The sequence below is a fragment of the Camarhynchus parvulus genome, chromosome 1, assembly GCF_901933205.1.
Source record: "Camarhynchus parvulus chromosome 1, STF_HiC, whole genome shotgun sequence".
NCBI lineage: Eukaryota > Metazoa > Chordata > Aves > Passeriformes > Thraupidae > Camarhynchus > Camarhynchus parvulus.
In genome coordinates this window covers 134,300-146,094 of record NC_044571.1, presented here as the reverse complement: position 1 = coordinate 146,094, position 11,795 = coordinate 134,300, and the positions used below count along the sequence as shown (strand labels likewise).

General features: G+C 69.8%; 1 protein-coding gene across 1 annotated transcript; it reads right to left on the bottom strand.

Moving 5' to 3' along the window:
- Positions 1–298: 298 nt before the first annotated feature.
- Positions 299–10,115, bottom strand: APBB1 (amyloid beta precursor protein binding family B member 1). The gene is given in 18 exon segments (XM_030944319.1): positions 299–691; positions 772–948; positions 1,345–1,466; positions 1,582–1,665; positions 2,093–2,177; positions 2,888–3,002; positions 3,106–3,111; positions 5,649–5,773; positions 6,291–6,428; positions 6,734–6,770; positions 7,103–7,212; positions 7,288–7,344; positions 8,416–8,594; positions 8,967–9,214; positions 9,216–9,273; positions 9,276–9,386; positions 9,389–9,597; positions 10,096–10,115. Coding segments are annotated over 17 exon segments (1,896 nt in total). The 5' UTR covers positions 9,465–9,597; positions 10,096–10,115; the 3' UTR covers positions 299–523.
- Positions 10,116–11,795: the final 1,680 nt, after the last annotated feature.

Here is an 11,795-nt window from a genome sequence, read left to right as displayed (position 1 = left end):
CTTCACTGTCCTTCATCCTCCTCACTGCAATGCTCAGCCACCACTTAAGGAGACCCAAATCGGGGATGCTGGGGCCCCACCACCCCGCCTCCTTGTCCTAATTCTCACCCACTGGGATCACAACTGGGATCAGCCCGTGATCCCTGTACTCCCATCGCCCCCTAATAGGGTGTGGATGGACCCCACTGCCTCTCTTCACCTGTGACATCCTAAGAAGACCTAAACCAGCCACAACACCCTGCTCCCTCCTCCTGCTGCTCCTCCCTGTGTGAGGCCACGTGCAGAGCCGAGCCGGGCTGGTGGAATGGGTTTATTAATTAATGATTTGGTACAACACAGACCCTCGTTACGCCACATGCATTGGGGACCCTGGGGGGGGCGTGACCCACCGTGGGGGCAGCGGTGGGGGCAGGACCCCCGACCCGACACCTGGGGTAACTCCGTGCCCTGGAGCGTTGGGTCTGTGGTCCTGCCCCCCGACGCTGCCTCGCCCAGCCACATGCCCCCCCTGCCCTCGCCCTGCTCAGGGGCTCTGCGCCCCTCCCCGCCGCGGTTTGAGGGTCCCCAGGAGGGTCTGCACCCCCCGGCGCACGGAGGAGCCCACCCGCCGCGCCACCGAGTCGGCCGGGGGCGCGGGCAGGCAGGAGCTGGAGGCCTGGGGCCGCGCATCCAGGCACTTCTGGTAGCGGAGCTGCGGGCAGGGAGCGGGGTCAGCGGGGCCGGGGGCAGCAGGGCCGGGGGCAGCCCGGGGGACACAGGGGCGGCACTCACCACGCAGGCGGCCTGCAGCGCCTCGCTGAGCCCCGCGGCGTTGGGCTCACACCACACCATGTGGCAGCGGAAGGTGCCGGGGGCGCTGGCCATGATGAAGGCGAAGGCGCGGACGTCGCGTCCCACCCCCATGAAGGACAGGAAGCGCACGCGGCACTCGCACAGCACCGCCTCTGTCTGGGGACACCGGGACACCCCCAGCACGGGGACAGGGTCAGCAGGGCACGCGGGGTGTCACCCCAGGAAGGGTGGGGGGTCACCGCGGTGCCCTGGGGCTGGGAGGGGATCCCCCGAGGCCCCGCGGGATGGGGTGGGATGGGGACACGATGGGAGGAGCCATGGTGGTACCCAACCCATCCCTGTACAAGGACGGGTCTCTGCAGCCCCTCTGACGCGTGATGGGGTCACTCAGACCCCAGAACAGGGTCACTGATGAGGGTGGGGGTCAACACATCTCCCCAAGTGAGCGGGGGTCACCACAGCCCCCCTAGGCCAGGGTGGTGGTCCAGGGTGGGGATGGATGCCCCTGGTGAGGGTGGGGGTGCCAGGGCAGGGCTCCGAGGGGGCACACACCTGGCGGTGAGCAATGGTGAGGGTGGCAGGGGCCACACTGACCACCACGGGGGTGGGCGCAGGGGGCTCCCCCGAGCCAGGGGCCAGCGCCGCCTCCAGCGCCGCGTTGATCACATCCATGCCTGGGGGCACAGGGAGGCTCAGGGCAGCCCTGGGGGTGCCCTCGCCCCACAGCTGCTGAGCATGGGCCAGAGGAGCCTCCCGAGACTCCTCCCTCCCCTCGAGTGCCCCACTCACCCACTGGCTTGGCCACGGGGACACAGCCCAGGTAACACACAGGGAAGCGCTGAACCACCTCACTCTTGGGGGCTGGGAACTCCACTGTGGGGGCAGCACTGTCAGACATCCCCAGAGCCCCCCAAAACACCCCAGAGCCCCAACATCCCTGCAGAACCCCTCCCCAGCCCTCAGGGCTCACCCAGCACCCAAACCCCCCAAGAGCTCTTGGATGCCACACTCCAGTGTGGGGGCCATGGCAGACGTCCCCAGAGCACCCCCAGAACTGCCAACAACTCCAATTGCACTGGGGGCCGGGAGCCCTGCTGTGGTGGGGGACATTGTCAGACACCCTCCAAACCTCCCAAAAAGCCACCCTCCCTCCCACTGCTCTCCGCCAGTGAATGCACCCTCCAGACCCACGAGGCCCCTCCCTGCAGTCGCCCTGTCCCCTCGCAGGACTCCCCCTTCCCAGTTACCCCCAGACTCCCAGAGCCCCCCAGTTGTCTCCCAGATCCCCCCTCACCCGTACCCTGCAGGGGAGGCTCCCCCAGCCGGGGGGGCTCTGTCCCCAGGCCGTTCCCTGCTGCCCGGGCGCTTCGCCGCTCCGCCGTCAGCTGGGGACAGATGTGACACCACAGTGACCTCCAGGGACCCCCACGGTGACCCACAGTCCCCCAGACGTCACACACGGACAACCCCAGCCCTCCTGGCTGTCACACCCTGGGCACCCAGGGACCCCTGGCCCCGGTGCCCTGTGGCAGGTCTGTGGGGACACTGGGGTGGGCAGCGGTCACCCCCAGGGGCCGGCTGGAGGGGCCTGAGGTCTCACCTGAGTGCAGATCTGCAGCTAGGGCAAGTCCTGGCGGGTTTCTGGGGGTCTCACCTGGGCACAGACGTGGTGCAGACCAAGGAAGGGGAATCTGGGGTGGGTTACCTGGGCCTGGGGGCTCCTGGGGGTGTCACACCTGGGCCCAGACCTGGTGCAGGCCGGGTGAGGGGTTCTCAGGGGCTCTTTGGGGCTCTCATCTAGGCAGAGACACAGCTCAGGCCAAGGTGGCAGTCTGGGGGGAAGCCCAGCAGAGGGCTGGGAGGGTTTACCTGGACACAGAACCAGTGCTGGCCAGGTGAGGTTTAGGGGGGTCTCACTTAGGCACAGACATGGTGCAGGCCATGGGGCAGTGCTGGGGGCTCTGGGGTCTCACCTGAGCGCAGACCCGGTGCAGGCCATGGGGCAGTGCTGGGGGCTCTGGGGGGCTCTGGGGTCTCACCTGAGCGCAGACCCGGTGCAGGCCATGGGGCAGTGCTGGGGGCTCTGGGGTCTCACCTGAGCGCAGACCCGGTGCAGCCCGGCGGCGATGGCGCTGGCAGACCCCTCGCAGCGGAACACGTGGCACTTCAGCACCTGCGTCAGGGGGTCCCGGGCCACGTATGCAAAGTCCCTGGGGAGAGGGGGGCACACTCAGGACCAGCCCGGTGCCCTCCCCACCCAGTCTGAGCCGGGACTGGGGGCACTGGGGGTCGGGGGGCAGGTTGGAGCCATACCTCTCCCTGTGTCCCCGGCAGCACAGCGGGATGGAGCAGGGTTAGGGGGTGCTGGGGGGGCACGGGGCCCCCTCAGCCCCAGGACCCACCCCACACCCCCGAGGGGCAGATCTGATCCTGCCCCACACCCTTCTCTGCTGGGGGGCTCAGTGTTGGGACCCCACGGCCCCTCCTGCCCAACCCATGGGACCACATTGGCAGGTGGGACCTCCCAGCCCTGTGCACAGGTGACCCCCACAGCCTCACACCTCACCCGGTGGAGACCCCAGCCCCACTGCCCCTCCACACCCCGATGCCTCCATAGATGGCATTCCAGAGCACCCACCCCACACAGTGTGGGACCTCCAGGCCCGATGGGGGTCCCACACACCCAGACCCCCCATCTCTGCGCCCCACGTGCACGGGACCCCCCACCCTGGGTACCCTGCAGACCCCAGAGCCCCCCATGTGCCCTCCCCAGTGCAGCACACACACACAGTGTGCCCTGTGCCCAGTGCAGCACACACACAGTGCCCCCCGTGTGCCCAGTGCTGCACACACACAGTGTGCCCTGTGCCCTCCCCAGTGCAGCACACACACACAGTGTGCCCTGTGCCCAGCGCAGCACACACACACAGTGTGCCCTGTGCCCAGTGCTGCACACACACACAGTGTGCCCTGTGCCCAGTGCTGCACACACACACAGTGTGCCCTGTGCCCAGTGCAGCACACACACACAGTGTGCCCTGTGCCCAGTGCTCCACACACACAGTGTGCCCTGTGCCCAGTGCTGCACACACACAGTGTGCCCTGTGTCCAGTGCAGCACACACACACAGTGTGCCCTGTGCCCAGTGCTGCACACACACAGTGTGCCCTGTGCCCAGCGCAGCACACACACACAGTGTGCCCTGTGCCCAGTGCTGACACACACACAGTGTGCCCTGTGCCCAGTGCAGCACACACACACAGTGTGCCCTGTGCCCAGCGCAGCACACACACAGTGTGCCCTGTGCCCAGTGCTGCACACACACAGTGTGCCCTGTGCCCAGCGCAGCACACACACACAGTGTGCCCTGTGCCCAGTGCTGCACACACACACAGTGTGCCCTGTGCCCAGTGCTGCACACACACAGTGCCCCCTGTGCCCAGTGCCACACACACACAGTGTGCCCTGTGCCCAGTGCTGCACACACACAGTGTGCCCTGTGCCCAGTGCTGCACACACACACAGTGTGCCCTGTGCCCTCCCCAGTGCTGCACACACACACAGTGTGCCCTGTGCCCAGTGCTGACACACACACAGTGTGCCCTGTGTCCCCAGTGCTGCACACACACACAGTGTGCCCTGTGCCCAGTGCTGCACACACACAGTGTGCCCCCCTGTGCCCAGTGCAGCACACACACACAGTGTGCCCTGTGCCCAGTGCTGCACACACACAGTGTGCCCTGTGTCCAGTGCAGCACACACACACAGTGTGCCCTGTGCCCAGTGCAGCACACACACACAGTGTGCCCTGTGCCCAGCGCAGCACACACACAGTGTGCCCTGTGCCCAGTGCAGCACACACACACAGTGTGCCCTGTGCCCAGTGCAGCACACACACACACACAGTGTGCCCTGTGTCCAGTGCAGCACACACACACAGTGTGCCCTGTGCCCTCCCCAGTGCAGCACACACACACAGTGTGCCCTGTGCCCAGTGCTGCACACACACAGTGTGCCCTGTGTCCAGTGCAGCACACACACACAGTGTGCCCTGTGCCCAGTGCAGCACACACACACAGTGTGCCCTGTGCCCAGCGCAGCACACACACAGTGTGCCCTGTGCCCAGCGCTGCACACACACACAGTGTGCCCTGTGCCCAGTGCTGCACACACACACACACAGAGTGCCCTGTGCCCAGTGCTGCACACACACAGTGTGCCCTGTGCCCTCCCCAGTGCTGCACACACACAGTGTGCCCTGTGCCCAGCGCAGCACACACACACACACAGTGTGCCCTGTGCCCAGCGCAGCACACACACACAGTGTGCCCTGTGCCCAGTGCTGCACACACACAGTGTGCCCTGTGCCCTCCCCAGTGCTGCACACACACAGTGTGCCCTGTGCCCAGTGCTGACACACACACAGTGTGCCCTGTGCCCAGCGCAGCACACACACACAGTGTGCCCTGTGCCCAGTGCTGCACACACACAGTGTGCCCTGTGCCCTCCCCAGTGCTGCACACACACAGTGTGCCCTGTGCCCAGCGCTGCACACACACAGTGCCCCCCGTGTGCCCAGTGCAGCACACACACAGTGTGCCCTGTGCCCTCCCCAGTGCTGCACACACACAGTGTGCCCTGTGCCCAGTGCCCGCCCAGTGCACACACACACACAGTGTGCCCTGTGCCTCCCCAGTGCTGCACACACACAGTGTGCCCTGCGCCCAGTGCAGCACACACACACACATGGCCCCAGTCTGCACACACACAGTTGCCCCCAGTGCTGCAACACACACACAGTGTGCCCTGTGCCCAGCGCAGCACACACACAGTGCCCCCCGTGTGCCCAGCCCCACCTGCTGCCGTGCCGCCCCACGCCCCAGACGCGGATGGCGCCCACGGGCTGCGCGTGCAGCAGCGCCCGGTCCTGCGGGTCCACCAGCTTCAGCGTGCGCTCCTCCAGCACCAGCAGCGCCCGCGCCTGGGCACAGAGTGTCAGCGGGGATTCACCTCCCCCGGGCGACAGGGGGGCAGTGGAGAGGGTGTGGGATGGGTGTGGGGGCACAGGAGGTCTGGGGTCACTCAGCTCCCCCTAGGGGGGCAGCACAGGGTGTGGGATGGACACAGGGGACACGGGGAGTCTGGGGTCACTCACCTCCCCTGGGTGACAGGGGGGCAGCAGAGGGTGTGGGATGGGTGTGGGATGGGTGTGGGATGGGTGTGGGATGGGTGTGGGGGCACGGGGGTCACTCACCTCCCCCCAGGTGCCAGGGGGACAGCAGAGGGTGTGGGATGGGTGTGGGATGGGTGTGGGATGGGTGTGGGGGCACGGGGGTCACTCACCTCCCCCCAGGTGCCAGGGGGACAGCAGAGGGTGTGGGATGGGTGTGGGATGGGTGTGGGGGCACGGGGGTCACTCACCTCCCCCCAGGTGCCGGGGGGCAGCACAGAGGGTGTGGGATGGACACGGGGGGCACAGGGGGTCCGGGGTCACTCACCTCCCCCCAGGTGCCGGGGGGGCCCTGGCGGGGCCCCGAGAGCTGCCGGATGCAGGCGCTGACGGCGCTGCTGCTGCGGCCGGGCCCCAGCTCCTCCTCCCGCAGCTGCACCCAGCCCAGGGAGCGCACCGGGAGGCCCTGGGGGCAGCGGGGAGCGGCACTCAGCCCGGATGTGTGGGGCAGGGGCTGTGGGGGCTGTGGGGGCTGTGGGGCAGGGATGGCGAGGGGCGAGGGGGCAGCCTCAGCCCCCAGCCGTAACCCGGCCCCATCTGCACCGCCCCGGGGCAGGGCCGGCCCGCACAGGGCGTGGCCGAGGCCCCTCCCCTGCAGGTGACACCTGGGGCACCGCTGCGTTGGGTCCCAGCCCCCAGCAGCGGAGCAGACGCCAGGGCAGTGGGGAAGGGGCCCTGCGGGCGGGCAGGGTCGGGAGAGAGCGGCCCTACCTTGGAGTCCAGCACATCCTCCTCGCCCAGGGCCATGCTGCAAGGGGAAGGGTGGGAGCATCACCGACTGCACCCTGACACCCTGGGGCCTCTCCACCCCCAAACCCTGCCCCTGAGAGCCCGATCCCCTCTGGGATCCCCTACATCCCATACCTGGGTCATTGCACCCTGAGTACCTCAGACTTTCCCCCCCAAACCCCTGCCTTGAGATCCTTGAGATGGATTGAGTCCCCCAATCCATCCCGAGACCCCATTTCCCTGCCCCACACCTGGGTCCCTGCCCCCTCAGCTCCCATTTCACACCCTCTCTCAGCTGTCACCCAGCGTCCCTGCCCGTGTGTCCCCCTGTCCCTGTGCCCCCCACCGCACCCCTCTCCTGGCGATCCTGGGCCTGGTGATAGCATCTCCAGGTCTGACACTCCTGGCTCCTCATCTTCCTCTTCGTCCTCCTCCTCTTCCTCCTCCTCAGCCGTGGGGTCCTAGGGGCAAGGGGGCTCTGTGGGGTTGGGGGGGCACTGACCCCCCACCCTCTCCCATCCACTACCCCCTCTCACCTTCCACAAGTCTCCATTATTGAAGGTCTCAGCTGGGGCAAAGCTCGTCCAGGAAAGCTGCAGGGGGCTGGGTCAGGGTGCTGTGTAGGGCAGCCCCCCAGTGCCCCACCGTTTCCCCCAGCCACCCCACAGCACACTATGGGAGCCCCATGGTAACCCCAAGAGCAACCCACGCCCAGACCAGGGGTGCCCTGAGCCCCCCACAACCACCCCACCATCATCACCCAGCCACCCTGCGCCCTACAGCCACCCCCACGGCCCCACAGGGGCTGCCCTACAGCCACCCCCATAGCCCCACAGGGGCTGCCCCACAGCCACCCCCATAGTCCCACAGGGGCTGCCCCTACAGCCACCCCCATGGCCTCACAAGGGCTGCCCCACAGCCACCCCCATAGCCCCTTAGGGGCTGCCCCACAGCCACCCCCATAGCCCCACAGGGGCTGCCCCACAGCCACCCCCACGGCCCCACAGGGGCTGCCCTACAGCCACCCCCATAGCCCCTTAGGGGCTGCCCCACAGCCACCCCCATAGCCCCACAGGGGCTGCCCCACAGCCACCCCCATAGCCCCACAGGGGCTGCCCCACAGCCACCCCCATAGCCCCCTAGGGGCTGCCCCACAGCCACCCCCATAGCCCCTAGGGGCTGCCCCACAGCCACCCCCCCAGGCCCCACGGGCTGCCCCACAGCCACCCCCCATGGCCCCACAGGGGCTGCCCCACAGCCACCCCCACGGCCCCACAGGGGCTGCCCCACAGCCACCCCCATAGCCCCACAGGGGCTGCCCCACAGCCACCCCCATAGCCCCTTAGGGGCTGCCCCACAGCAACCCCCATAGCCCCACAGGAGCTGCCCCTACAGCCACCCCCATAGCCCCTTAGGGGCTGCCCCACAGCCACCCCCATAGCCCCACAGGAGCTGCCCCTACAGCCACCCCCATGGCCCCTTAGGGGCTGCCCCTACAGCCACCCCCATAGCCCCACAGGGGCTGCCCCACAGCCACCCCCATAGCCCCTTAGGGGCTGCCCCACAGCCACCCCCATAGCCCCACAGGAGCTGCCCCTACAGCCACCCCCATGGCCCCACAGCCAGCTCCCAGTCCAAGCCCAGCCCTCTCGGTCCCAACTCACGGTGGGCCCCTCGGTGGGGGTGCTGCCATCGGAAGGGGTCTCGTGGGGCGCGCCGGGGGGCTCCCACTGGGTGGTCCCGGTGGGGACATGCCAGTAGTAGGTGCCCGAGGTGTCCTGCACCCGCAGCCAGCCGGGGGGCAGGTCCCCGTGTGCCCCCGCGCCACACGGCCACAGCGACTCTGTGGGGCAGGGGCAGAGGGCTCAGCCCGGCCCCGCACAGCTCCCCGTGCCAGGGACACGGGGACAAAGGGGGGCATGGAACCAGTGCGGGCTGGGGACACAGGACAGCGCCCGGGCGCTGGGGACCAGGGACCAGCAATGGCGCGCGGGGGGCTGCGAGTGCAGGAGTGGGCACACAGCCAGGGCCCAGGGCAGATGTGGAGCTGACAGGGGCACGGGGCATGGCAGGAAGGAGCACGGGGCAGCCATCGGGCTCTGCGGGGCAGCCAGAGAGTGTCGGCAGCCTCCATGGGGCAGCTGTGGGACAGCGAGAGCTCACCGTGGGGCTCCGCGGGGCAGCCACAAGTCACGGGGGCTCCGGCGGTGCCCACCTGGCTCATCGGGGGAGCTGCCGGGGCTGCCCTGGCTCAGCGTGGCCCAGCTCGAGTCCTCGTCGCTGCCGGGGCCGGGCCCCCCGAAGAGGCGGCTGGCGCTGCGCCCCGGCGGCTCCCGCAGGCCCCGCTCCGCGCCCAGGGCCGGCGGGGGACACCCCGGCCCGTCCTCCTCCTCCTCGTCCTCCTCCTCCTCCTCATCCTCCTCCTCCTCCTCCGAGGCGCCGATCAGCAGGGCCCGCGGGTCCGGGCGGCGTTCGGGCATTGCGGGCCCGGACCCCCGGCTCCAGCGCCCCGGGGGCGCCCGCCCCGGCCCCGGCTCGAGTTCGTTGCGGTTCTGGTCCTGGCCGGCCTTGGCCCAGCCGGCGCCGGGCAGCTCCTCGGCGGGGGCGCCGCCGGGGCCGGTGCGGGGCTCGGGGCCGCGGGCAGCCCCAGGCTCAGCCCCGGGCACCGGTTGTCGTTGGCCAGGTCGCTGCGCTTGCTCAGGGCCCCCGACATGGCGCGGGGACGCGGGGGCGGCGGGACCCCCGGCGCGGCGGGAGCCCGGCCCGGCCCGGCCGCGGCTGCCGGTGCTGGGGTGGGCGGGCGGGGGGGTCCTACAGCCCCCGGGGCGCCTCCGCGTCCATCGGGCCTGTGGGGAGCGGCGGTAGCACCGGGACCCCGGCACGGACGCTCCGCGGCCCCGGCTCCTCCCAAGGACTCGGCATCCCCTCGCAGCCCCCTCCCGGCCCGGGCAGCCTTCCCCGGCACCGGCATCCACATCCCCGCATCCCGGGGCACCGGCATCCCCATCCCCGCATCCCGGGACGCCGGGACCCCCGGCACCGGCATCCCCTCGGCTCCGCATCCCGCACGGCCCCGCATCCCGCCCGGCCCCGGCTCCCCCCGCCGTCCCCTCCGCGCCCGCAGCCCCCGGGGTGACCCCGCCATGCCCCGGCCCGGGGTCCCTCCGCATCCGCCCCGCGGCCCCGCCAGGGGGATCCCACCGGGACCCCGCACCCACGGCCCCCTCCGCTGCCCCGGCCCGGCCTCGGGGGTGTGCGCGGGGCCCGGCCCCCGGCCCCAGCCGTGCCCCAGCGCAGCGGGGCCGCCCGTGCTCCCTCCCCCGTTCTCTGCCCGCTGCCGGTACCTGCGGCGGCTCCGCTGCCGGGGGTCGCGGGGGAGGGTGGGGGGCTCGGGGCCGCGTCACTTCCGCTTCCGCCCGGCGGGGGGACAGCGCCGCCTCCGGTACCGGCACCGGCGCCGGCCGGGACCACCGGCGCCTCTCCGGGCCCTGCCTGGCCCCTCTCCGGTACCGCCGGCCCCTCTCCGGGCCCTGCCCGGCACGCACCACCGGAGACCCCCGAGTACCCGCCGGGACCGGGAGCCCCAGGCCTTGCTGGCGGCAGGCAAGGGACCTGGGCGGAACGGGGAACCTTTCCCCCCGGTGATACTCCCGGGGCCGGTGACCCCGACACTGCCCGTGCCCGCCCCACTGTTCCGGTGCCACGAACCCGTTCAGCGCAGCTGAGCCCCCCGTTACCCGTAGCGGGTCCCCCCAAGGCACCGGCACCGCCGGTTTCCGCCCCGCTGCCCCCACACCGGCACCGGGCCGGGGCAGCACCGGGACTCCGTGCGGCTGCTGTGCCCCCGGAAACCCCCAAACCCCGGCTGGACCGGGAGGCTCCCGGCTCTTACCAGCCCCGGAGGGGCAGCACCGGGGGTCCAGCCGGGAGCGGCGACGGTGACACAGGATGTGGGGACCGGTCTGGTCCCGTCCAGGATCGCAGCCACTCCAAGGCTGAGTCCAGCCTGTGACTGGTCCCCACCTTGTCCCCAGCCCAGAGCTCTGAGTGCCGCCTCCAGCTGTTCCTTGGACGTGGGATGGGCGCTCCAGACCTCCCTGGACAGCCCCTTCCAGCATGGGGCAGCCCTTTCCATGAAGAAATTCCTCCTGAAGCCCAACCTGAACCTCCCCAAGCACCGCTTGTGGCCGTTTCCTCTTGTCCTGTCATTTGTTTCCTGGGAAGGTCCCCCCTGAGCCTCCTTTGCTCCAGGCTGAGCCCTTTCCCAGCTCCCTCAGGGATTCTCCAGCCCCTTCCCAGCTCCATTCCCTACCCTGGACACACTCCAGCCCCTCCAGGGCTCTCCTGCAGGAGCAGAACTGGACAGAGCCCTTGAGGTGTCACACAGCACCAGCACAGGGGACAATCCCTGCCCTGGGGACAACCCCTGCCCTGGGGCTGTGCCCACACTGGGGCTGGCACAGCCCAGGTGCCATCGGCCTCTGGCACACCTGAGCTCACATCCACCCCCTGTGCCCAGCACCCCCAGGGCCGTTTGCCCAGCCTGGGGTGTCGCAGGGGTTTTGGTGACCCGAGCAGAAGCCCCAGCACTTACGTTGTTGACCCTCACACTGCTGGCCTTGGCCTGTTAGCCCAGCCTGGCAGACCCCTCTGGGGTCCTTCCTGCCCTCGGCAGAGCCGCATCCCAACCAGCCGTGTGTGGTCCATGGACTCACTGAGCACTCACTCCACGCTCCATCCAGGTCACTGACAGCTCTGGGACAGCCCTGCCCAGCACAGAGCCCTGGGGAGCCCCAGCAGTGCCTGATCCCCGACGTGGCCCCATTCCCCTCCCTCCCTGGGCCTGGCCCTCAGCCAGGTGCTCCCAACAAGGAGCACCTCTCCCAGCCAGGCTGCAGGTGCTCCGTGGGATGCCAGGGAGACGGAAATGGTGCCAAAGGCTTTGCTGAGCTTCAGGCAGGCACACCCACACCTGTCCCACAGGTCACCCTGTCCCAGCAGGACCTGCCTTTCACAGCCCCAGCTCGATCTGATCCCGTGGCTG